Source organism: Hoplias malabaricus, chromosome 16 (genome assembly GCF_029633855.1).
Source record: "Hoplias malabaricus isolate fHopMal1 chromosome 16, fHopMal1.hap1, whole genome shotgun sequence".
In the NCBI taxonomy this organism is placed as follows: domain Eukaryota; kingdom Metazoa; phylum Chordata; class Actinopteri; order Characiformes; family Erythrinidae; genus Hoplias; species Hoplias malabaricus.
Window position 1 is genome coordinate 15,868,957 of NC_089815.1, and position 26,552 is coordinate 15,895,508.

Consider the following 26,552-nt stretch of genomic DNA (forward strand, 5'->3'; position numbering starts at 1 on the left):
ACACACATACTAGTGCACTAGGGGCAGTGTTATGTGCTATTATATGTGAAATTTGTCACACACTAAGTTTGTCTGAGAGTTTCTTACCTAAGATTTAAATATACAACAGAGTATGAAGCAAGTTTTATGAGCTAGTACAACTATTGCTACTGAAAAACTACAAAACTAACTGCACAAGACACCAAACAACCCATGGCTTATCAGCTTGGGTAAAGTTTTTTTACATTAACATTTAGTTTCCAAATATAAAGTGCATGGGAATTTAATTTGACATTAATAGCCAGAACAATATTCAGTATAGATTACCTTTTTTACAGTGCTATAGTTATTTTTGTTGGGACATGACATATCTCTCCATATCATTATCATCTTCATTATTCGCAATCACCACGGAACTAAGACTAAAAATACACTAAAAATAGTTTTTCCGCTCATTTTTTTTCCTGACAGTTACCATCAGACTTTTATAAAATTGTTGCATACTTGTAAAACATGCATGTTTATCAGTTTCACATATTCTTTTATTTGTTTCTGTCCAACAAATAATAAATGAATACCCTTTTCTAACTTAAATTCACATGAATAAACAGTAGTAAAGTAAAATAAATATAGGTCATATTGAGTTCATCCATCTGCACCATTTTAAGCTTCTATTTCCAGAATGAAAGATCCACTAACATTAGTTACTACAAGTAATTTACTGACATATTGATTAGAAATGAAGTGTGATTGTTTACTTGGGTAGACCTGTGCACTTATTTGTACACAGGCTTATCCGTGTCAAGCATATTAATAGGAAGTGTGTCTTTCTGTGCTGCAGCTTTCCAGTAGACATTAGAACGTTGTTGTGAGGATTTGATTGCATTCAGCTGCATAATACTGGATGATTAGTTCATCAAACGCTTAGGGGGTGCTAGCCTGGATGAGAGGGAGGGTTTAGCACATGACATTAATTAAAAATAAAACAATAAGTACATTTTTAAACCGTTTAATCAAATCTGTAGATCGCGAAGGTCTACAGCAGGAGCAGATGAAGATTAAAAAAAAAAAAAAAGGACCCATTCTGGATCACAAACACACTTCAATCCATCTCAGAGATAATGAATTTGGCTCAGTTAACCCAAATACATTTCCACTGCTCCACAAACAAAAGTTGGGGTGTATTTATAACTCTCTAGCTAAGGCTTTGCATTAGGCATGGTTACTTTAAAATCATGTGCAGCTGCTCCAGCCCTTCCCAATCTAAATGCTTCTTAGTGTGAATTGTATTAGCTGTGTACGCACAGCTAAAGGTCATCAGTGAGAGCACATTATATTGACTAACTTGTTAATTAGAAGTGGTGTTAAATCTTATAGTATATAATTATAAAAGCACCTGGACTTTATACATGAGAAATGAAATGATGGGACAAAATTAAATCTCTCAATCCAGCTCAATCTGCTGTTGTGTTTCATAGCAGGTGGATGTATGTTATTTTAAGGGCTATGAGGAAAACGCAAGGCTGCAGACCATAAGCGATACAGGCCTCTGTTACATAACGACCCCTTCTAGAGCAAACAAGGCCGGCTGTTTTTCATCCAGGCCTACAGGAGATAATTCCACTGCACATGCGGAGTCCAAGAGGATAAAAGGTCTGGAAATATTATTGAAGGTCTTCTGTTTTTGAAGGAACACATTTATAACATGGTAATTTCTGTCAAACTTCATTAAAGGAACACTAGGTAGTATTTTTCACATCAAAAACAGTGATGCTCCCTTGACCAGACTTTATCATGGTGGCCCCCTAGTACATAGTCCAGGTAATGTTTCAGCGAGTTTGAACAGAGCCCATAATGTTTAGGAGAATCATACTGTGCCTCACAGGCACCACTACACGAGCAGAGACCCATGCCTAAAGCATGAGGAACATTTCCAGGCTTGAGAATGTCTAACGGAACATTGAAAGGACTAGTTTTCCTGACTTTTTCCAAAGTTCATATATGATAGAAGCGCTAGCGTGCCTTTAACAATGTATTTATTGTTAAATAATTTGCCCATTAGGAATTAATTCTTAAATTAACTGCTTATGGAATAAGACACTTTCACTAGATAAACGTACAAACCAAACAAGCTACAATCATCTAGAAGTATGTAAAATAATCTTAAAGGATTTCCATAAGATTGATTTTTAATACCAACTTGCTATGGTATCATTTTATGCATGATTTTGAAAACAAGTTCTGTACCATAATTGTGTTATAATCATGTAGTTATTTTTTCCATGCTGATCTTGAGGCACCCTTTCACCATTTTCAGGGACAGATGTAGAGGACAGCCTGGGACTCTGACCTGACAGGACATTGAATACACCACACAAGCCTCTCCCACCAGCCCCCACCGAGGATACTCACTTGCAAACAATCGTGGATGCACCCTTCCCAGACCCAAGGGCTCCATGCATATTCATTCATCTCACATGGGGCTACCACATGCTTTATTTCTCCCACTATTGTCCAAGCATCTGCTGGGGGTAATTGTATTGGCCCCCCAAACACAAAGGAGCTTAAAGCTTCAGGCAACAACCTTAAAGTTGCACTCTTCACACCTGATATTTGGGAGCCATCTTCACAGTTGGGTAAACACTTCAGATATATTTGAATGCATTTTTAAATAAACAACACTTACTGAAGGGGTTTAGGAGGGAAAGGAGAGGCTAACTAGCCCAACACAAGCCTCAGCACACCTTCTTAGCACTTTTTATTGTGATTTGTTTCTTTCCAAAAATATCTTAAAGCAAATACGAGGCCATTGCCACCTACAGAAAGGGAACAAAAAATTCCAGGCTTATCCTAACCATCATCTACAATCCCTTCTCATAAATAATAAGTAGCAAACACTACAAATTAAACTTGTGTGCAGGACTTAAGGGGTTTCAAATCTCAAATGCTGTCAAGCAGTGAGCTTCGAATGAAATTAAATGAAATAAAGCATGGTGCCATTCATTCAATGCAACAACTTAAATAATTTACAAAAAGACAAAGCAGCTACATGGACTCAATCTTTTGTTCAGGGGCAAGCCAACTTACCCTCCATGTACACATAGTGCACTATATTTAACAGTGACATACATGAATATTACTAATTCCATGCAAATGATTAGATTATTAGGTGTAAACTGTAAACTGATTGTGGTAACAGATGGTTTTCATGAAAACATTTTTAAGGCTTGTGTTGACACATGACAGCAAATCAGAGCTATCAGGCAATAAGGGGATCAAGGTTAACCATCTGGTCCAATACCACAAAGAGTCTAACAAACTATTTCAAATGCAAAAGCTCCAAAGATAACACTTCGTTACAGTGTAAGGCAATACCCTGAGTAACAAAAGTCAGTTGATAAATGGTACGATATTAAAAAGGGGAAAAAAAGCGTAGACAAATTGAACTGGCCCAGAGCCTGTTCAAAGACTAATAAATCAATTGTTCATTCCATGTGGGAAAGTGAAGAAAACATTGTTGTCCTTGGGCCATCCAGTCAGTTACAGTAGTGTTTCTGCTACACGACCTCCAGTTGCCTCCATGGGAACTTCGCTTAGCTCAGCTGGAGATGGGCCAAGCACCATCGACGCAAGTGTTTACAGGTTAGAGTTAGTGGCACCAATACCCTGGCACTCAATGATGTAGGTGTCATTATTGGCATGCTCATCATCTGCTTTGTGTACAACAAATTTGGCCTGAAAGAAGAAAATAAGTAGGATGTAGATTCTCAACATATTTCAGGACAACGTGCCTTGTATTCCAACTACAATTAATTAAAACTTAGTTAATGCTGAATTTACTGACCTTACCAGAGCATTTTTGTATCATTAGATATATTACCTTAGTGAGCTGTTCAGCAACATGAATGGCAGTCCGTGTGTGTAAAGTAATTGGCCCAGTGCGCATTCTAGATGTGCCCTTAGCCAAGGCCATGAAAATAATAAGCTATAAAAAGAAAGGAAAAAAACTCATTAGAAAAATTGACCCTCATTAGAAACACACAGAACGCTTTAGGACTATTTGTATAGCTTATCCAAGTGTACAAAATCACTGCTTGGGGAAAATCTGAGTGGGTATCTGGCCCTGACCTGGTCTTGCAAGAACTCATCCACACAGCCATTATGCCTGATGTTCCTCAAGAGCATTTCAGCAGCCTCTATACCCACTTTATCTGCATATACACCTGGAAAAAAAAAACATAGCAAATAAATTATTTATATATACACAATCAACCAGACTTAATGTTCAATGTTTTCTTTTGCATTTAAATCAACACTTAAGGCAGAGAAAATGACACCGTAAAGACATATTAACCACCCCCCCACAAAAAAAAAAAAAAAAAAAAAAAAAAAAAAAAAACACCTTACTTTTGCTGTTTGCCCTAATGTCTTTGGACAAAAAAAATGATTACTCTTACTCTTAAAGTACTGCCAACTAGTGGCAAAACAATAAAGTGCATAAATCCGCAGAGAATAAAAGTAATGTAAAAGCTGTGTATATTTAAAAACTAGTATGGAATGTCAAATACAACTAACATGAAGACAACACTCACCTTTCTTGCCAAGGGATGAACCAGCAAATATACAGCCTGTAGAAGACTCTGCAATAATTCTGTGCGAAAACAGAGACTGAAATTACAATCCCGTTTTCAGTTCCAGAATTGCACTTATTCCAGGTTTTGTCACTTACATAATTCCATTGCCATTGCCACAGGCCTTGTCCTTCTCTTGCAGGGACTGGATATTGATGTAAAGGTCCTTAATCTCTTTTCGGATAGTGCGCACTGCTGCAGTGGACATGTCCTTTGCCAGCTAAACACAAATGTCATTCCATCAGCATATGCTGTTTCAGTCAAAACAATAACAAAATACAGCTTTAACCCGTCTGGCACCAAAACTAAAAAACAGTTTCATTGAGAATGTATGATACAAGTGATAAACAGACCACTTAAAATAGGTTGTTTTAAGGCAAAATCAGGACAATAATTAGGAAACAAACTTTTATGGGAGATATACCTTGAAAGGGAGTACCCCAGCAACAAACGCCCGTCCATAAATTTTAGTGATGTTGCCTCTCTCAGTCATATTGAAGGGATTCAACTCTTTCACAGGGTTTATTTTTACCACCACTTCTCCACCTCCCTTTGGGTAATAACCTCTGTGGGGAAAATTAATTAATTAAAAAAAAGCACGTTACAGTTCACCATCAAAGCAAAGCCTGTGAAGAAAAAACCTCAATACCTCATTCTGAGATCACAATCGAACTGGACACCAAATTTCTCTGCAATCGGCTTAAACACCTATGGAATATTTGGAAAAGTTAGATGGATCTGCAAAATATTAAACTTATTGTAATATTTTACACAAAGGAGGACAATAAAATAGCAGCCATTGCATTTTTTTTACTTCTTAAAAATCTATACCTTGATTGTGTAATCAATCTGTGGGGCCATTTCTGCATTGGTACCTCCTTTCAAGCACAGCTCTGAAGGGCCATCAGCAAACAGAGCACAGGGGAGAGAGACCTGAAGCAGAAGCCCAACGCTCCTACAAAAGCACAGAGCATATAATACAGTTAGCTTGGTAACTAAAATTATTCAGTTTTTCTTGTTACCCAGTGTACGATTCTACTCAACCTGTGAAGAGCTGACAGAATGACAGTTTCACCTAACGTACTCCAATTTCACATTATCTGCATACTATCCAGAGAATTTCTAGAGAAACTCTGGAGTACCGCTTTCTGAGATTTCCCAGAGTGGTCTTTCACACATGTAGCGAGAGACCATGAAACACGCATTTTAGGCATGGGGCAGCATTTGCTGGAGAAAGTCCGGAACATTTCCCATGACGTCCTCACATGCGCTTACTCTGCCTTTATCAGAAGCCTTTACTGGGGTGTTACCAGTTTAATACCAAGGCTATATCCAAGTAATATCTGTGACGAATGTTGCGGGCAGTCACATTCAAACATACAGCTCCTCCGGGAAAACTCTGGAACATTTTTGGATTACCGTGCATGTGCAAAAGAGGCATTTCTGTACTTTAATATTAAAACAAAAATTTTGGGCCCGTTTCCTTCACCATGGTTAGGCCTTGCATTAAAAATAATAATAATAAATAAATTAATTAATAAAAAAAAAAACTTATACATGAAATTATCCCTTCAAATTACAAAATTTAACTAAACTTTCTAACCATTTCAATGCAAATCATACATTGAAGACCAAGCTTACCCTGCAGTGTGGGTGTCAGCAATGTGATTCCCACATTTAATTTTCCCAGAAGTCAGTGTGATTTCTGAAGAGCCCACTGTAGCTCCCTCTAGATTTCCACCACACATGTCCCTGATCAACTCCAGTCCTGACAGATGCTGAGGCCTGCCGAGGATGAGGGGAGCAGGGGGGAGGGATAACAATAGAGAAAAGACAGAGAATGAGTACATGGGGGCTGCCAACTGTAGACTTTCCTCTTGGTTAACAATGGTGACAATATATTTGTATATACCACAACAGAGTCAAAATATATCAAAGATATTCTACACTGAAAAGAAATACTTCCAATCTTGATATTTCTTTCTGTAAATCGAGACTTGTTTGGCAATATCAACACAAAAATAGTTATCAGGAAATAGAACATACATCAGTATTAATAAAGTTACTGATATTGAAATGAATGCATTCGCACCTGAATGACTATTCCAATATTTACTAATCTTTCCTCTTCTGTAGAAAAATAGAAAAAAAAAAAAAAAAAAAAAAAGAAATGCTCTTTAATGGAAGATGACTTAAGAGTAATTTTCCTACGTTAGTCTTCTTGACAGTTTTTAGCACTAACACAAAGGCTTTTACATATTTTCATTATATGCGTTTTTACTGAATTTTACTGTTGAACTAAAACAATGCCCCTTCTAGACACTTTTAAAAAGTAATCCTAATAGTATGAGGACATTTGCCTTAAAATAATTGGTACCTGTTTGAGAACGTTATGACAGGTATTGCCCCCTCCTAATTTTCACACAAGCACATATCCTTGTTTGCTGCCAGTAATAACACCCTTCAAGACACAACTTTTCTTAAATAAATGTAAGAATGCTATTCAAAGTTAAGTTAGTTGAGTGGAGTAAGACTGGCCATGTGCTAGTGCTGAGACTAACAAAGGCCTCTATTCAGCTTTCATGACTAAGGCATATTAGAGAAAATTCCCTGCTATAAAGTGTATTCTGCGAGTACATTGGCACCAATATGGAACAGTGATCAATGATACAGTGTAAATTTCAGTTTGAAAGCAAACTTTCGTGTCGTGTTTTGAGGCAAGAGGTTTCACCAGCAACTTGGCTTTTGTTTCATGGTTGCTGAGTTGGGGAGGGGTGAGTGTAGCTTGAGGATGATGACTAGGATAATTCAGAAAACTAACGAGGGAAACAGCAAAGAATATGCTTGTTTTGGGAGGATGGGAGTATTTTACATTACCTCAAACCTGGCGTGCTTCTGCCCGCTCTGATTTTGTTGATTTTAATAGAAGCCCCTTGTATGCAGCTAAGTGCAGCGGACACTCTGAGAATTTGTCCCCCCTGAAAGAGACATTAAGGACGGGACCGTTTTATTCAACACTCGGTGGGTTCTATGGGCTTATAAACACTGTACAAAACCTAACAAACATCAATTCATGTATACAAAAAACAATCGGCTATATACGAGCAGAAATACAATGCTAAAGTTGAGTCTTTATCCAGTTCTTGATCGAATTCTCCGTTCCACCTTAAATGATGCAGTCGCCGGACATCAACCGCTGCACCATTTAAGGGGAGTCAAATAATTAGAGTAAAATAATTAAGATTAACAAGCCCGCTGAAGCTAGGTTTAATTCGGCCAAATAAAAGGCAAAGTTACGACCAAATACTTACCCCTTCCATCACACTTCCGTCCAACTCGTACGCTGTTGCGGCCATTTTTTGTCGATATCTAAACGCACTTCGACGGTTTAAAGAACACAGAACCCAACTGAAGACGGTGGAAAAGTTGAGTAAAAGCTGCAGCGCTTTTTTAAGGGGGAGAATATCTCCCACTAACGCTGCACCGGCGAGCAGCTCCCAAACAATGCGGGCAAAAAGCGCGAAGCAACGGCCGCTCAGTCCTCACAAAACCAGGGAAGAGCCGCTGCGTCCAAACACACGCTTTGAAACTGTATAAAGTATCTGGGTCTTATTAAAAAAAATAAAAAGGGAAAATAACATTAAATGTCTGACATGGAGTAACGACACTGTCTCAAACTGCTTTGCAACTAGTCTATCCACTCCATGTACTACAGGGGGGGGAAAAAAAAAAAAAAAAAAAAAAGGCGCATGCGCAGCTCCAACTCGCTGACGCTATGTGCGCATGATTAGATACAAGTTTAGAAATAAGCCAAGAGTTTAATATATTTTTATTCAATCAAATAGTTTTCTTTAAAACAATACAATTAAATCTAAAAGTTCGACGTATAGTATAATGTTAGATAAAGTTTACAAATAAACAAAAGTTTCCCCCATCATTTTTAAATCTACCAATTTATTTGAAGATTCAGTGTGATTCTAAAGTAACAAACTAATAAAAAAATCACCTTTTTTTAATATTTTGATTCAGTCTATTATTAAATACTACACAAATATCTTTGAAGTGCAAAAATATTTCTTTTAATGGAAATGATAGAAAAGCATGTCAGAGTGCCAAGTTGTTCTCATGTAAAACAGGGCAATAAATTGAAATTGAGCTATAAGCTATAAATAGAAAGTTAAATAAGTAAGATATTTAATCATCATCATCATCATCGTCATCTTTTCCACTTAATCCATTTCAGGGTCACAGCTATATTTACTTGTCAAACCTCTTATACTCACACATCCATGTGAGGCACATATGAGCAACTCAGTTGGGTACCAGCAAGTTTTGTGCACAGGTTAAATGTTGGCTGCTCGTACAGAACCCCTCAAGGGTCAGTGATGGTTACAGGATAAATCATTGGGCATATATGGGCAGCCTATCTGAAAACACATAACTTTTTAAAAAATCATTTTCATTCACAACTGTAATCAAAAACACTTTTTATAAAGTTCAAAGGATATTTCCTCGCCATTTGTTGCTCTCCAGTCTATTTGCATGCTGGCAAATGGTTTAATGTAAACGAGTCAAAAACAAAGTGGCAAGGCTTCTCTTCTCTCTGCTCAAAGCAGAGAAATGGCAAAGAGACCTACAAACATTGAAAATCATTAAAAAATATGAGGATATTGCTTTATTCTTCCTCCATAAGTGGGCAATAATGACTTATTTTTTGCTGTTTCAGATTATTTAGGTAGGAACCCAATCTAAATTCACAGGATGACTTACATGAAAATAAACACAAACCAAATATGATACAAAACTAAACAACTCTAGTTATACATTAAATCCTGTGGTAATTCAAACAGTGAAAAAAACTTACAACTTCAGCATTGTACAAACAACAGATATGTTTCTGCTCAAACATACTTTCCACTTTAAAAGATGCTGAACTTCTGAACAGAAACAAAATGAGTTCCTGTGGTAATTCAAATAGTGAATGAAAACTTACAGACAAGATACACTTCAGCCATGCGCAACAACAGCCAAACAAAAGACATATAGCTTCTTAACATAAACAAACCAGACAGAACTGCAGTACCCCACAATTGTACATGTTGCCTTTAACAATTTCAAGTCCATAAATTCAAATCTTATAAGTTCCATGACAGCACACACAGCTCCAGGCATGTTGAGATTTTTTGACTGAAGAGGGTCTGTCAATACACTCAACATCTGTGGTCGCTGTTTAAAGTCTCTTGTGTCTTTTGTATGCTGGTCCCAAGTCAGTTTTACACGCGCTTTTTGTTACAATGTTTAAGTCTTAACATTGGCAGCTGATTCCAAATCAGCTTATATTCGTCATTTTTGATTTGTCACTAGCTCGGGGCGTGATCCTTACGTCATATGCTTCTAACCAAAGAGAACAGAAGAGAAAGATGGCGGCGCTCATGACCGTGAGAGGTTCATTCCCGTTTATTAGACGCCTGGTGGGTTTTGCATGGCTTTTATAGCGCATTTTGCAGGTGAAAAAACGTACAAACCTTGACAATATTTGAAGTTGGTTTTAGTGGTCTGTAGAACAGAGAAACTGAAGCAGTGTTGTCTGCAGTCTTGTCGAGACTGAAAATGAGCTAACCAGTGACTGTAAATGGTGAGATTATGAGTGTAGTTCATAGTCTTGCTGTTTCTCTGTTGAGCAGAAACGAGACAAATGAACGAGAATGAGAAACATCAAGACTCTAAATTACATTCATATAATCTCTCTGTTTACTTTTATTATTTAGCTCATTTTCAATGACTGTAAACAGCGAGATTATGAGTGTACTTTATAGCCGTGCTGTTTATCTGTTGACCAAAAATCAACGAACATGAGAAAAAGCTGATTAACTCAGCTGAAGTTATAACTACTGATAAACACTTAAGAGCACTTTCGATACAGTATATACCTCCTTCATTACTGGGCTGTGGAGCAGTGAAACTGGTTTCTCTGGGATGATGTGTCCTATTTATAGAAAATATGGGCTAGTTTCAAAACTGTACAGTGCACTATATAAAGAGTAGTGAGTGTTTTGAGACGCAGACTTTATTCCTCAGTGCACTTAAACCTTACCATTTTACTGTTTGTGTTTTATCAGTGAAGGAAATTTTGTATTATACTTGTGCATAAATTAAATAACTAACGTTTTTAATATAGGGGTTTGCAACAAATGAAACATCAACATGCCATGTACCATTTAAACAAAATGATAAATGTGAACATTTTCACAATTTTACAGACAATACATTTTACCCTATATCAGCATACTAATTAAAAGTGTTTTATAGTAGTCAAGATATTTTTTGTTTTTTAATCTTCCCAACTCAAGGAGGATTTTTTTTTGTATTGATTTTTATTGCCCTTTTCTATGATCGATGTGATAGAATATGACTAGAACTGTGCAGTCCACATTTACATGCCTATACGTTTCATCTATATGTGAACTGTAATTATAGGTTATTTTATTTTTTTTTTTGCAGGTCCCTGTACAATGTCTGCACAAGTTCTATCCCAACAAGGTTCAAAAAACTTCTTTTGTATATGCTCTCCATTCCTACTCCATCAGTGTTTTCCATCAGCATCGATTTTTCAGAACTAGTTATGGTAAGGGACATTTTTTTTGCTTCTGAAACACAGCAAATAAGACTACATAACTTAATCATATGAGAATGTTATTTATTTTGCAATGCAATACAGCTGCCTCAGTGCCAATTCTGCAATTCAAGCTGTCAGATATTGGAGAAGGGATCATGGAGGTGACTGTTAAAGAATGGTAAGTTTTTTTTTCATGTATTGTCTTATTTTAATCTTTGTTAGCCTGTAGTAAAATACCAGTAAAGTATCATAATATGGTATAAATAATGTGTGTGTATGTATGTATGTATGTATGAATATGTGTGTATACATGTATTTATATTAATATTAAAGACCATATTTGGGGTAAGAGATTCATTTTAACTATTGCACTGACTACAGTTTTAAATTCAACAAATAAGATATAAATGTTAATTAAAATGCACTAATGTTTTAATTGGAAAGATACCAAATTTTAACATGTTTCCAGAGGATATAAGTCCAAATTAATTTAAAATTAATTTAAAAGATACATTACATTCTGTGTTAGGCCCATTTAAATACAAATATGTGTTTAAATTATCCTTATACTCAAGTTTTCTTCACATAATTCTTTGATAGATACATTTTGGAAATGAGTTCATAATATTTCCTCATTGTATAATTCCAATGTAGTCCAATGTAAATAGCTTTTGGTTACATCTTTGTACAAATGCACTGCTGGTGTCTTTAACTGTACATTTAGTGGAATGTATGTTCCAAAGTAAGGCAAAAAGTGTCAGATTCTTAAGTACACCAGCAGAGGGCAGAATTAAAAAAAAAAAAAAACCTCATAATATATAAAAATGAGTGCATATAATTACAGAAAATATATATTATGACTGCTTTGAATAAAAGAAAATAGATGCCATACTAGAAATGACTTCTGATCTGTTTCATTATGTTTTTGTTGTGAAAGGTATGTGAAGGAAGGTGACCGTGTATCCCAGTTTGACAGTATCTGTGAAGTACAAAGTGACAAGGCGTCTGTCACAATCACTAGCCGCTATGATGGTGTTATCCGCAAACTTTACTATGATGTTGACTCCATTGCTCTGGTGGGAAAACCACTGGTAGATATAGAAACTGACGGAGGCCAGGGTAAGCATCAGATAATAACTGCTGTGCATACCATCACAACTTAGTGAAGTTTGGCATCATTATTGACGAACCAGTCAATAACGTGAATAATATAGATTTTAAAGTAACACTAGATAGTATTTTTCCCTTAATATTACAACTTCAAAATCGTTGTGAGGCTTTAATTGTTGTGCTGACCTTTAATGGGGAGAATAGAGCTTATGTCATTGCAACTCAGAAACTGCATTATGTAACTTTTGGAGGAGGACAATTTCTTGGACAGTGTTGTAAAATTAATTACACTCTGCAACTGTAAGTGGAGGCCAGAGTTAGAGTGTTTGTAAGGAGTGGCTAAATCCTTAGCCTCTCTATCCACTGTGGTTATTTATATTATAGGCTAATATATTTTCCAATTCCAATTATTTGCAGTTTCGTTTCTGTGGTTTTTAGCGTTATTCAGCTTTGGTGCTGAAATTATAAATGTTACACATTTTATATAAGGAATTCATGAAAAATACAAAATAAAATAGTTAAAAATATTTTATTTAAGTGTATTAATAGTTTTGATTAATAGTTTTTCTATATTGTATTGTTGTAGCTCCTGAGGAAGATGTGATGGAAACACCAGCTGTGTCTCAGGAGGAACACACCCACCAGGAAATTAAAGGCCATAAGACACAGGCCACTCCAGCAGTGCGACGCCTAGCCATGGAAAACAATGTTAGTGATAATTCATTAATTCTCATCAACACTTCATCTGAAATCAAGGGCATTAATAGTTAGGCAGAAGCAGCTAACGGGAAATTTTTCAGTACAGCATAATATGTAATAATAACCAGGACATAATTTATGGAGTCAAAAAACCTTGGACGTATTCCTGGTTCCCCTCTAAACGTGTAGAAATGCGGGCCGATTCACTGGAAAGAACCAAGGTTCCAAGAATCAGGAACAGAACCGATTCAAGAACAAGAGTTCTTTTGGTGGAAAAGCGCTATGATTGACAGCAACAAATCAGTGTTCTGATTGGTTAAACCAACCTCACTATCTCATTAGTCCAGGAAAAGCTTTCCTTTTGGTCCAGTAATTAGCTGTCAAAAGAGGGCCAAAAATCTCAACTGCAAAAAGAGATTACATATATTTTTCATATTTGTAAGTTTAAATTTGAGCATTCCAATACATTTGTGGATTTGAATTGTATGTGTATGTAGTTGTTCAAACGCAGTTACATCTGGGAATATTGTTTTAAAAGCTCAAAAAGTCTTTTTGACCCTTTTTTGACTCCATAATATTTCAGTGTATGTTCACGTTGCTTTTCTGCGGTTTTCATCTCATATACTGGAGCTTTAGGTACAGAAGCCCTGAAGGTCAAGCTGAATTCAAAATTTTAATTTATATTCCTGAGACATTGTGTTCCTAAGAAAGTTCCACATTATTTTAATTCTCCATGTTATACACACTAAACCGGTTGATAAAATATTTCAGGCATTACTAGTACATTATTGGCCAGTAAAAGCATCATATTTTTTTTTCTTCCACAATATTTTTCCCTTCTAGCAAGGTGTGCCTGAGGGTTTAAAAATTAATAAATAAATAAAAGGCTAACATGCTCTTCCAGCTTAGACCAGCAAGGGGTGGAGTAAAAAAAAATATATATATTTTTTTCCTCATACCCAGATGAATTGTTTTTTAATTATAAACATATAAATTATGATTAATTACATAAAGAACAGCTGAAGAATTTATCTCTCCTGTGGCTGTATGACAGCCTGTTTGCTTGTATCTCGGAAATTAATTTGCTTTTGATTGCTAAAATTAAAAAAGTGATGCCAGAGTTTCTTTTTTTTTTATTTTTGGTGTGTATATCAGGCAGAAAAAAAGTAATGTGGAACTTAGTCTCAGGAACATACATTAAACGTTTTTTATTCAGCTTGACCTTGGCTTTGGTATTTAATGTCTGAAAATACTGCTGCATCCATATGTCAAATATGTAGAATAAAGGTGTTATTTAAACTATTTTTTGGGTTTTTCTACAGTGTGTTTTAATAATTGAGTAAATCCACTGTATTAAGTCTTACAAGTGTTACCAGCTAGGGTTATTTTCAAGTTCTTGTGCTTCTCCAGAGTGTACCAGTTTGTTTCATGCTTGTCTATGGAGATTGCACAAAGTGTGCACAGGTGAATATTTGGATCCAAACTGAGCGCATTATAAACTGAATTGCACCACAAAGGCGTTATTCAGTGCTTTGCAGAATTAATATCTTTGTTTAAAAAAAGTATAAACCATTAACAATTGGTTATTGATTGGTACTGATGGCTCTGATATCATCGTGCATCCTTAAAATTAGCACATTTATATAATTGGAATATATGATAGATGATATATAATAGATTGTAAGAATTGTAAATGCTTGTTTACTCAACCGCTTATACAAATAATTTTACAAAAAATGACAGAAAACCTTCTTTATTAAATATAATTTATGAGATACAATAAATATTTGTACCTTAGTTCAAATATAATTTTAATATATCTTCATATTTATATTGAACTATTACTTTTTAATCCCATTCAGAGTGTCTGCCAAAGATAAAATAAGAGTAAAGAGATTGTCAGCAGGGGATACATGCTCACTGATGTTGTAATTAGAGGCTGAGTATTTTTAGGTCCAGAAGTTGGTGAACAGGGCAATAGCAAACCATAAAAGGAGGTCATGACTGATTACTGTTAGCTAAGGTTTGTATTGTGTGTGTGTGCTGAGGAAGGTTGTGTCTCTTCCTAGTTAAGAACAAAAGTAAGAATGTGTGTTAAATCCTGACAACATCACATAGTTCACCAGTGTTTGGTTGTTTCCATAGTCACTGGTAGGAGGGTGGGCAAGGAAGAGAGCAGTATAAAATGAGAATCTAGGGGAAACTGAAAGAGGGGCTTTTAGGAAAGCTGAATTAGTAATAATGCAAAATTAAAAAATATAAATAAATAAGTACTTGCGGTATTTGTAGCCACATATCCTCAAATGTACATACAGTGTGGCCAGCAAATTAAATTAATCCACACCTAAAGTTTCCAGCATTTCTTTGGAAATGGTTCATGTTTCTATCATTGCTCTAACACACTCTACAAACCTCCAAACCTAGAGAAAGCAATGCCGCTTCTGGAGGTAAAGCTTTTTTTGCACATACATTTTTAATGGCAATTATGTATTGTAATGCTTTACAAATGTTTGTCAAAGTAATCCCTTGCCCATGGGTTAATATCATCTATAGATGAATGACGCTTCTTGATGCAGTGCTGGCTGTGGGAGATCACGGAGGTTTAGTGCACAGGGAAATTCCTCCTGATTCCTTGAATCATTTAATGATATTATGCATTCTACAGAGAGAAAATTTCAAATCCCTGTCAATCTTTCCTTGAGTAAAATAGTTTTTAAACCTTTCCATAACTGTCCTCACATATTTGTTGACAAACTTGCTAGCGCTTTTGAATCAAATCATGATTACTGTCATGTGTTGACATCACCTGTTTGGAATCACATCATTATTTATTATCACACAGTCTGAAGTAAATGTAAGCAACAACACCCAGGGTTGTATTAACTGTACAATAAAACACATGCTACAGTGCACAACATGCACCTTAATGGGTGCTGAATTCACTCTTTGTAAAGGGAGGCTACAAAGTTTGGACAATTAGTTTATCTATCCTAAAAAGCAGATATGGGAAGTATTTTAACCATGTTTTATTTTTTAATAAAATTTCAGTTTTTTGTTATATGTAGTGCAAGTGATTGAAAAACTGTTTTAGCATTAATCCCAGTCACTCATATTTTCACAGATCAAACTAAGTGAAGTTATTGGAACAGGGAAGGATGGTCGTATTCTAAAAGAAGACATCCTAAACTTCCTAGCTAGACAGACAGGGGCCATCCTCCCGCCGAGCCCTTTCCAGGAGATCCAGCCTCCACCTCCTGCAGCCCCTTCAGCTAAGCCCCAAGTGAAGAAAACCCCTACAAGTCTTCCAACACCAATAGCCCCAAAACCTGTCTTCACAGGAAAAGACCACACTGAACCTCTAAAAGGTGAGATGCTGTGTATTAATATAAGAGAAGCAATGTGTGTTATGATTATTTTTTTTTTATTGGCCAGCAATAAATTACTCAACAGCAGTTTGTATATTGTCTGTAGGAAACCATGAAATGAAATAGGATGGTCTGGAGCAGCTACCCTTGAGCTTATGGTCCACATGTTCAGTGACATACATAGACAGGGTACCATAACAGGGCACAGGATCACACTGTCACTCAAACACTCACACATATGGACACTTTTGAACAGTTTACCCACCTAACATGTATTTTTAAATGGTGGGGAAAAAAACAGCACCCGAAGGAAACCCCCACAGACACAGGGAGAACAGATCAAATTCCTTACTGACAGCGAACCGGGGATTGTTTGAACCCACAACCCCAAGGCCCTAAAGCTGCTTGACAGTGACACAGCCTGTTGCACCAATGATCCACCTCTCCTATGGCAGACCAGTGTAAATAAACATTTAATGGTTTGAATAGGTTTAATACATCTCTCTTTAATTTGAAACCAGGTTTTCAGAAAGCCATGGTGAAGACTATGACAGCAGCTCTCAAGATCCCACACTTCGGCTACAAGGATGAAGTGGATGTAACCCAGCTGGTGCATCTTCGAGCAGAGCTTAAGGGAGTAGCAGAGTCTAGAGGAGTGAAGCTCAGTTATATGCCATTCTTCATCAAGGTACAACATTTTGCTTTGTACTCCTAGCCTAGACAAATAAAGGTTTTTCAAAAAAAGGGCCTCATATGTCTATCAGTTAACTCATCTTACATCTAGTGGCATTCTCATTATCATGTCAAATTCATACAAAGTGTCAATTAATTGTGCATACTTTTGAGGCAAAAGAAATATCCAGAAATCTGTAAAAGCCTTTAAATCCCATAAATCTTATCAAATGGAACTTTTTTTTTTAAACCAAATAGGCTGCTTCCCTTGGCCTCCTCCACTTTCCAATCCTGAATTCTTCTGTGGATGAAGGATGCCAGAATATTACCTACAAGGTATATTTATATTTAAATATTCTTCTCATTGATCATGAATGAAAGGAAATATTGTTGGTAATCATTGAACCTGTTGGCTGGATTCTTTACTCAGGCAGCTCATAATATTGGACTGGCTATGGACACCCCTCAGGGCCTGCTGGTGCCCAATGTGAAGAACGTCCAGATGCTGAGTGTTTTTGACATAGCTCTGGAGCTCAATCGGCTGCAGTCTTTAGGAGCATCTGGGCAGCTCGGCACAGCAGAACTTACTGGGGGAACATTCACTCTCTCCAACATTGGCTCAGTGAGTGTGCCACAGTTAAACTGATTGCAAAATAACAATGTGTGCATTTACAAGTACTCAATAATCCCATCTTAATTGGATTTCCACATTTATCTGATTATTCAAGTGGTCATGTAAATGGCATACTGTGATTTCTGAGATCAGATTACATTCTAGAAACCTGATTAAGAAATATGTTTAAGAGAGTTGGATTTAAGCTTAGTAAACTGATTTCTCATGTATACACATACCCTGATTCTTTTTGATTTCTCTGTCTGCACATGCATGCAAACATAACTGGACAGAGTGTAGAGACATTTCTGACATATATTTTGCTGTTCTCTTACTATTCTGTATCTGACAATACATTGAGTACCTCTCACTTTGACGAGTGCTTACCATGAACACACCTCCAGCAGCTCCGGTTGTGGTCTGTAATGGAGGGACATAATCTGCATCCATGAACAGACGCTCTTTTTAAAAGTTATTCTCTGTCTCAGCAGAAGTGTGGAGAACAATCAGTAAGCTGTGAGAATGGTAGCACTGTGTAATATTAGAAATCATATATATTTATTTGATACAAAAGCTATTGTATCATATAAAAAAAGAAAAATCCACAGTTGCTGGTATAGTGGGTTCATATTTACAAAAAGCTTCAGAAGGAAGTTTGTCTTTCTGTGATATTACTGTCTGTTTTCAAACAGTAATTCTGAATCATGAAATAGTGCGCATAATTGTGAAGTGAAAGGTTTGACTGATTTTTAAAATGAAAAGAAAAACTTCAGACATGCTTCTGCACATAATATTACACATTTTAAATTTGATAGATCAACACATACCAACTATAAACTGCAAAGAAGCTTTTCTTTCAAATCAGAATATAAACACGTAACTTCATAAATCCTTATACAGAAGCATGTATTGTAGTTCATTATCCCAGTTCTAAATTTATGCTGTCTAGTCAGGATGGTTCAATTGTCAAACAATCTTTTAAAATCTTTCAGATTGGAGGCACCTATGCAAAGCCTGTGATCCTGCCACCTGAGGTGGCAATTGGTGCTCTTGGAAAGCTTCAGGTTTGTGAAACTCTTATGAGAGTAAATATTTGTAGGAGATTGTTACAGTTTTAAAGCTGGTTTTACGTAAAGGAAAGTGAGATGATTAGAATAGTGATGTGACAAACACCACTGGCTTATATACAAACGTCTGGGAGTTTGATTTCTTGCTCAGGGAGGACTACATTGTACCAGTAAGAATCCTTGGCCAAAGATCCTAACCTAGTACTTGACTGTGTCAGTAACATGATTTTGTGTGTTGTTCTGAGTTTTCCATATGCAGTAAATGTGGTTTGATTTATTCATGCCAGGTCTTACCCCGATTCAACGCACAGGACGAGGTTATGAAAGCACATATCATGAATGTAAGCTGGTCCGCGGATCATAGAATAATTGACGGTGCCACCATGTGTCGGTTTTCCAACTTGTGGAAATTCTATTTAGAGAACCCTGCCTCCATGATCCTGGATCTGAAGTAAAAAAAAAAAAGCGACGACAAATAGGGAAAGCACATCCAACTATGTGAATCTTTGACTGGAGACTGAATTGTGTTTTTGTTGTTCTTTCTCTGAATAAGTTACTGTCTTCTTTTAGTTTTTGAACACCTCTTGTTATGTTCTCATCACATGGATGGTTGCACAAGCCAAGGACACTAAAACTTTTTTAGCTGCGTGAAGCTCATACCCTGTTAGCAGTCTTACATGGGTCATTGCATTTCTCTATATATGCCCTCAACCACACCTGGTTTAGAGTAATGAACACATGGTGTTTGAGGCATCCAGCACAAGCCTACCATCATTTTCCATTGTTTGCTTACCTCCATCATGGTTTTGTTGTGTTTATGTGAACAGCATACAAAGCGTGAATCCCATTTCTTAATTTTACCCCCACTCCTAGTTTTTGAGTGTTTGTGCCCCTTGGAACCAAGCTACAAGGTGTAGTTTTTATTCCCTCACAGAACAAAAAAAGCAGCACTTCAGCAGCGCTCTGCTGCAAGTCTGCAGTGATATCAGACCTTCTAGACTTGAACGTAGTTAAATTTGCCTTCAAAAGCGTTCCAAAATCCTATATTTTCATCCACTCCTAACTCTCTGTGTTATGCAGCTGAATTAGAAACCTCCGTTTTCACCTTAACTTTTGCATTAGTCACAGGTCCTGGAATGTAATTGCTTTGCCTTTTAATGTGGAACTGGAAATTCTGAGACATCTACAACATATTGGCAATGGTTCATTTGCTTGGTTTGTAAAGGGATTTTTTTTAATATTAAAGAAAAAAGTACTGACATTTGTGGCTGTATTTGGTCTCTTGCACCGCCATCTTGCTGCTGATTCACAAGGCACACTTTGCCCTTCATTTAAGGTTTGCCCCTGAAAAATCTGTTTCAAGTGATAGATAGCCCTCCCCCTTGGCTCTAATTCTCTTTCACAACAAGAATTGAGAATCCCTACACCAAGGCAAAAGGTAGGGCTAAATGGTAGGTCTACGGGGTGAAATGAGGTTTATCCAAAGTCATATGCAAAGGTTTGAGTGCCCTGGAGAAATGATCTATAGCAAACACTCACTTGGAATCATCAGGTTAATTCATGTTTGCTTCATGTAACTTGTAATTTCCACATTTCCACTAGATATTTCTCAAAATCCATGAAAAGAATATAGATGTGTTTGAACTTATTTTCACTTATTAAATGTTTTCTTGATTTAATTTTTCCAGGACTGTTCAAATGTTTGCCTACGACAGTGTTTATGATGTTACAGGTTGAGTACCAACCTCTTCCTCTTACAGCCTTAATAAGTTATGATAGGTTAGGTCATATATAGGAGCATGCCATTGTTAATGAAGTTAATGGGCTCAAAGTAGCAATGGTGGCTGGTGTTCAGCTCTTGAACTTTTTCATCACATTGACCTTGTAATATATGACCTTGATATTATGTGATTACACTTTAACAGCATTATTGCACAAAAACCTTTTGAGTGTATTCATACTAGCTGTGATTATGGAATGGCAGTGGAGAAAATGTCATGTACATGTCCTTGTATCAAATATGCTGCATTCAGCAACATTCTACTGCATTTCTATGTGTCCAGTACTGGTTTTAAGAAATCTAAAGTTTTGAGATCTCTATGTAGTTTTAGAATGGGTTTGTCATATGGGTATTTTGCTCTGTATATATTTTACTGTTGATTTCAAGGAGATGAATACAGGGATATACATGTGAGTAGTATTTATCCTTGAGGGTTTTTATGTGGATTTGGAGGGACAAAAAACTGCAATAAAAGATGCAATTACGAAATGGCAATTGAATTATGTCATTTTTGAATTTGAAAATGTTTGAATGCACCTCCTGTTAAAGGGACATCCAATGATTTTCATCATTATACTGTAAACCAAACCACTGAATTGTTGGGTCTAAAATGGTTTATTCAGTATTGCACACAGTGGTGATTATTGGAACCAGATATTTAAGGCATTCTAATGCCTCAAAAACCTCCCTCACACAATACATGGTATTGTGAGATGAATTATAGCTACAATTTTTTTTTAGAAATTCTCTTACAATGCACAAAGTAAAAATAATTTTTTTCCATTGTCAGAAATGGTGGAATTCCCCTTTAAAAGTGAAAATCCAGTATTGGAGGTGGGGCTTACACAGGGTTGATGTGACCAAAACTTGCCACCTTGCCCTTGTCGTTCGGCAGATTCTAGGACCTTCTTTTCAGCACAGGATTTTGAATAAGGAAGATTTTGAGCAAGATTCTGCTGAGAGGAGACATGCTGGTATGAAGATTTTTTTTACCATTACATAAATTAAACATTCAGTAAGACATTTTAGTGTTGCTGGTGGCTGGAGTATTATGAATATTATGGGTTTTGTCAGTCTGTATAAAGAGGACTGAATTATTTTAAATAATGAAGATATAGAAGTAACCCAGCAAAACAACATAAGGAAAAACTCCAGTACTGTGTTCCCTTATAAAACAATAAAAGACAAAAAGTACTATATCGGCACAGGAACCAAAGTTTGTTTGTCTTTTGTTCTAAAAATACTAAAGCCCCTGTGTCAGAGGTGTAAATGAATATAAAGCAACGCAGGACTAGAAACAACACAGCAGAATAAAATTAAACACGAATAATAGAGAAGAGATTTCCCTATGTTTTGTGTACATATTCAAGTAAAAACAACATTCTGGCCTTATACAGTCATTAAAATGCTCAATTATAAGGGAGTAAAAATATTTAAATGTTTGCTTGTATTTATACAATTTTGGCTTTTGATGGTTTGCAGCTGAACACATTTTAAATAAAATAATAATAAAAAAAAAATAAGACAGCCTTGTTTACTCAGGTAGGTTAAATAAATAAATACTGCGTTCTTTTTAGTGCAAAAATAAAAATCTACTATTTGGGAATTTTTGCTTGCATTTTTGGTGCAAATAATTGGAATGAGAAGCCTATCGTAGCCTTGGAACTGAGTAAATTAAATGATCAACAATCTCTGTTTACATATTAGCGACTTTAGATGGTTTTGTGATTTTTAAATGAGGCATTTACTCAGTTGCATATACTTGCATATTTCTGAAGACATGATTTTTAATCTATTGTTGTTTCTCAAGTTTGAGTCATGCTTATCAATTTAACAAAATCCAAATTATACTAAACTGTAAATGTAAATGTGGTTCTACCCACCTCTTTTTATAATATTTTTTATTTTAATATATGCATTTTTGGCTACACAGCCCTGCAACTCGTGCTCAAACAAGAGATCTGGCCTCGAGAGTGGGAAAGGAGCAATGGCTCAGATACTCAAAAGAGCCATAAATGCTGAAAAGGACTCCAAGCAACAAAGGAACAAGACAAAGAAAACTGCAGGGTCTTCACAAAGACCTCAAAACCAGGCAGTAAAGATAGAATACATTCCCTGGACATCCACCCTCACCATTCATCCAGGAGAGAGTGCAAGGCATCAATATCAAACCGCTCCACACAAGAGATTTCCCAGTGATGTGTTGCGGTCAGTAATGAACAACATAGTGGAGGCAAGGCTCACCTCAGTGGAGTACACAAGCAATTGTTCTGTAATTGCCAGAGAGCTGTCTGACTCTATCAAAGAAGCAGCAAAAAATCTCTCATATGAACGATACAAACTTATTTCTTATGTGGCCATTGGACAACTCAGAGACTCTGATGTCATATGCTCAAGCCGAGGAGTTTGGTGCCAAACTGCAGACACTTTCACAGAATACATTTTCAAAAATGATCAACTTTTTGCTTTATGTATACTCTTTGCTGTGTACCAAGAATAGACAAATTTGTGGAAGTGTGCAGTTTGTGCTATTAATTTCAGTAAATTCACATATACTGCTAGTAGAAATTGCAATTTAGAAATTAATCTATGAATTTAGTTTTTTTTTTTTTTTTTTACCAAAATCATTTTAAAAGCAGACACAACACAGATAGCATGCAGATTTGTGTAACTTTGGGCAAAGCTGTGCCTGAACTGCTGGGCACACAGCTGGCTCATTGTCAATATGGTGAACTGCATGTAACAAATATAACAAAACATACCTGTACCATGCCTGTCTGGCTGTGGAAACTTGGATGTCAGCCAAAATGGTCCAAAAAGTGACTTTTGGAGACTTTCATTCATTATCTGTAACCACTTATACAGTTCAGGGTCGTGGTGGGTCCAGAGCCTATCTGGAGGGGGCGCCAGTCCTTCACAGGGCAACACAGACACACACACCAACGTGTGTTTTTGGACTGTGGGAGGAAACCAGAGCACCTGGAGGAAACCCATGCAGACACGGGGAGAACACACCAACTCCTCACAATCACCCGAAATCGAACCCACAACCTCCAGGCCCCTGGAGCTGTGTGACAGCGACACTACCTGCAGCACCACCATGCCACCCCTTTTGGAGACTTTTGTTGGCATTAATTTTGTGTTTATGTTGTCCTTGTGTGACAAGCCAGAACTATCTGCTCAAGAGCTGCCAATCCATGTGCAAGTGGAGCATAAAAATTGCAGATGTGGTATAGACTATGAAAAGAATAATTTTGTTTCCTTAGAACTACCACTCTTACAACTACATTTTTGATATTTTTATTTCTAATAGACCTCTCAAATCATTTGGAAATTTGCTTAGCTTCAGAGCCCAGACCATACTAGGCTTTCTGAGACAGGTAGTGCTGAATGTAGTGCTGTCTGGGGAAATCTCTATAACTCTTTCAAATATTCTGAGGATATAATTAACTTTAACTACTAAAATTAATTGATTATATAGATTACTTTTTCTTTGCTGGTCTATGGTCTATCCCTACCAGAGGTAGGAAACATAAGGTAAAAGATCAGAAAACCAGACCTGAATAGGCCTTCTGAAAAAGGTAGGGCTAAATGAGTCATCTAATAACTCTGAAACTCTCTTAGTTCTGATTTCTAAATATAACTTATTTTCATTTTGCTGCTCTAATAAACTTTAAAGAACTGAACAGACTTGGTTTTGTCAGGCATTTTAAAAGAATGTCTTCCTTCTTCTTTGTTCATAGGCTTATAGTTACGCCATTCAAAATCACAGCCTAAAGACCTAGGGTCCCTAAGTAGCCTGGTATTCAAGGGTTGACCAGGACCAGTGTTGCTTGGCTTACAGAACCCAAACCAGATTTGGCCTTCTCAGAGAGGTATGGCTGAATGTGCCACCTGCTAGCTGTGGAGTTACCTTTGTCTTTTTAAATTTTCTAAATCAAGAACATTTTCTCATTTTGAGGCTCTAGTAACCTTTAGCATACTGAAAAGACTTGGTTATCTCTGGCTTTATAAAGTTTTCTTCTTCCTTGTTTCAAGGACATCTGTGGTTACTCCTTTCAAAAAAAAAAAAAACACATTAGAGAACCAAGGGTACGTAGTCTCCCAACCAAGAGCTATCTACAACCAGCCCTACTTAGCTTCAGAACCCAGACCAGTTGGGGCCTTGTGAGAGAGGGAGGGCTGGTGGTGCCACTTGATTTGCTCTAACTGGGTTTTCTCAGGCTGTTAAAAGATTTCCTTCTTCTTTGCTTCATGCACTTCTATAGTTACTCCTTTCAAATTCAGAGCCTAAGGTAAAAGCATAGAGGACCAATTTCCCTTCCAAATGTTGAATAGGAACAGTCCTGCTTATCATCAGAAGCCAGACGAGAAGGGGCCTTGTGAGAGAGGTAGGGCTGAAAGTGTCTCTTGCTGCCTAAGTCTCTTTCAAATTTCAAAATCAAGAACTATTTGTCATCTTGAGGCTCCAAAAAACTTTGCCATACTGAAAAGACTTTTCTTTGGTTTAATAAAGATCCTCCTTCCTTGCTTCAAGGACTTCTATGGTTAATCCCTTGATGCAAGGAGCCTAGAGGTAAATATCAGTCCTGCTTGCTTCAGAACCCAAACCAGATCTGGCCTTCTGAAAAAGGTATGGCTAAATGTGCCACATGCTGGCTGTGGACTTATCTTAGTCGTTTTCTAAGTTCTAAATAATAAACATTTTCTCATTTTGAGGCTCCAGTAAGCCTTAAAGCACTGAAAGGTTTGTTTTTTAATAAAATTTCCTTCCAACATCAGAGAATCCCTAGTTAGTCTTCTAGCCAAGTGTTGACCAGGACCAGCCAAGCTTAGCTTCGAAAACTAGATGAGATTAAGTCATCAGAGAGAAGCATCTCTCTGGGTCATCTCAGGCTTTTAAACAATTTTCTTCTTCCTTGCTTCAGAGCCTTCTGTGGTTACTCCCTTCAAAGTCACAACCTAAAGAAAAAGATCAGAGGACCTAGAGTCTCTAGGTAGTCTCCCAACCATGAGCAGTCCAGGACCAGCCCTGTTTAGCTTCAGGACCCAAAACAGATCTGGCAATATTAGAGAGGTATGGCTGAATGTGCCCCGTGCTGGCTGTGGACATAGTCATTTTCCAAATTCTAAATCAAGAACTTTCTCTCATTTTGAGGCTGTATTAAGCTTTAAAATACTGAAAAGACTCAGGCTTTTCTCAGGCTTTATGAACATTTCTTCTTCCTTGCTTCAAGGACTTCTATTGTTTCTCCCCTCAATATCACAGGGTAAGGTAAAGCTCAGATTACCTACGGTTCCTAGGTAGTCTCCCAACCAAGGACTGTCCAATATTGAGCTAAATCAGTGACATAAATATTTGAATCTGAATTTTCAATATTTGAATTATATTTGTCTGAATTTTGAATATTTTAATTATATTTGTCTGAATGTATTGTATCTGAATTATTTTTGTATAGCATTGGATAAGCTTGAAATTTTGAGGTGGTGAAATAAATATTCAGATTTAAAAAATTCACATAAAATATATTCAGAGTAAAAAAATTAGATAAAAAAAAAATACGGACCCATAAATTCAAGTCGAAAAAATTCAAAAAACCCAAAAGTGTTCACCATTTCAATAAAACATCTGCCTATGCAGGAGAACGTGAACGAGCAGCCGACTGTTTCCCTGCATTTATAAGTCTTTACTGTCCAAGTCCACAATAAATATTTTGACTAGATAAGGCTCGTGTCAAATGTCGTTTTAACAGGCACATTTTTATAGTCAAACATTTTGTTTCACCTTACATGTGTTTGTTTACGAGTCTTGTTGGCGTTATTTGCCAGGTTCTTGAATTCTCTATTACACCTTAAGGGCTGAAGCTAGCACTATAGGTTTTTAAACTTTTTGAAGTGACATTTATTCCACTTTATCTTTATTATGTGATGTCACTAAACATTTACCTATTTAAGTAAAACGCAAAAATGGAAAGAGCCACTGCTGTTGCCCCGACATGAATGTAATTTCAAGAATGTAA

At 36.6% G+C, this 26,552-nt stretch overlaps 3 protein-coding genes across 3 annotated transcripts; 2 read left to right on the forward strand and 1 right to left on the reverse strand.

Moving 5' to 3' along the window:
* Window positions 1–567: 567 nt before the first annotated feature.
* Window positions 568–8,321, reverse strand: rtca (RNA 3'-terminal phosphate cyclase). The gene is made up of 11 exons (XM_066648388.1): window positions 7,922–8,321; window positions 7,488–7,588; window positions 6,252–6,395; window positions 5,442–5,565; window positions 5,260–5,318; window positions 5,035–5,176; window positions 4,709–4,830; window positions 4,572–4,630; window positions 4,108–4,202; window positions 3,860–3,964; window positions 568–3,714 (listed from the first exon to the last, which is right to left on the reverse strand). The coding sequence occupies exons 1-11, from the start codon at window positions 7,964–7,966 to the stop codon at window positions 3,616–3,618; spliced, it is 1,095 nt and encodes a 364-aa protein (XP_066504485.1). The 5' UTR covers window positions 7,967–8,321; the 3' UTR covers window positions 568–3,615.
* Window positions 8,322–9,987: 1,666 nt separating this feature from the next.
* Window positions 9,988–21,037, forward strand: dbt (dihydrolipoamide branched chain transacylase E2). The gene is made up of 11 exons (XM_066647524.1): window positions 9,988–10,081; window positions 11,112–11,235; window positions 11,329–11,404; window positions 12,164–12,345; window positions 12,923–13,044; window positions 16,157–16,400; window positions 16,922–17,088; window positions 17,331–17,408; window positions 17,503–17,694; window positions 18,678–18,749; window positions 19,040–21,037. Exons 1-11 carry the CDS (start codon window positions 10,031–10,033, stop codon window positions 19,205–19,207), a joined length of 1,476 nt encoding a protein of 491 aa, XP_066503621.1. The 5' UTR covers window positions 9,988–10,030; the 3' UTR covers window positions 19,208–21,037.
* A 1,482-nt stretch (window positions 21,038–22,519) lies between these two features.
* Window positions 22,520–23,032, forward strand: LOC136671350 (dynein light chain Tctex-type 5-B). The gene has a single exon (XM_066647029.1). The coding sequence runs from the start codon at window positions 22,520–22,522 to the stop codon at window positions 23,030–23,032; it is 513 nt and encodes a 170-aa protein (XP_066503126.1).
* Window positions 23,033–26,552: the final 3,520 nt, after the last annotated feature.

Bases quoted from the DNA above. Each gene is read 5' to 3' on its own strand.
- rtca (XM_066648388.1), bottom strand. From the start codon at position 7,966: ATGGCCGCAACAGCGTACGAGTTGGACGGAAGTGTGATGGAAGGG. The intron at 7,589-7,921 runs GTAAGTATTTGG...TGTCTCTTTCAG, and splicing joins ACGGAAGTGTGATGGAAGGG to GGGGGACAAATTCTCAGAGT. The intron at 5,177-5,259 runs GTATTGAGGTTT...TTTTCCCCACAG, and splicing joins GATTGTGATCTCAGAATGAG to AGGTTATTACCCAAAGGGAG.
- dbt (XM_066647524.1), top strand. From the start codon at position 10,031: ATGGCGGCGCTCATGACCGTGAGAGGTTCATTCCCGTTTATTAGACGC. The intron at 16,401-16,921 runs GTGAGATGCTGT...ATTTGAAACCAG, and splicing joins CCACACTGAACCTCTAAAAG to GTTTTCAGAAAGCCATGGTG. The intron at 17,089-17,330 runs GTACAACATTTT...TAAACCAAATAG, and splicing joins ATATGCCATTCTTCATCAAG to GCTGCTTCCCTTGGCCTCCT.
- LOC136671350 (XM_066647029.1), top strand. From the start codon at position 22,520: ATGGCTCAGATACTCAAAAGAGCCATAAATGCTGAAAAGGACTCCAAG.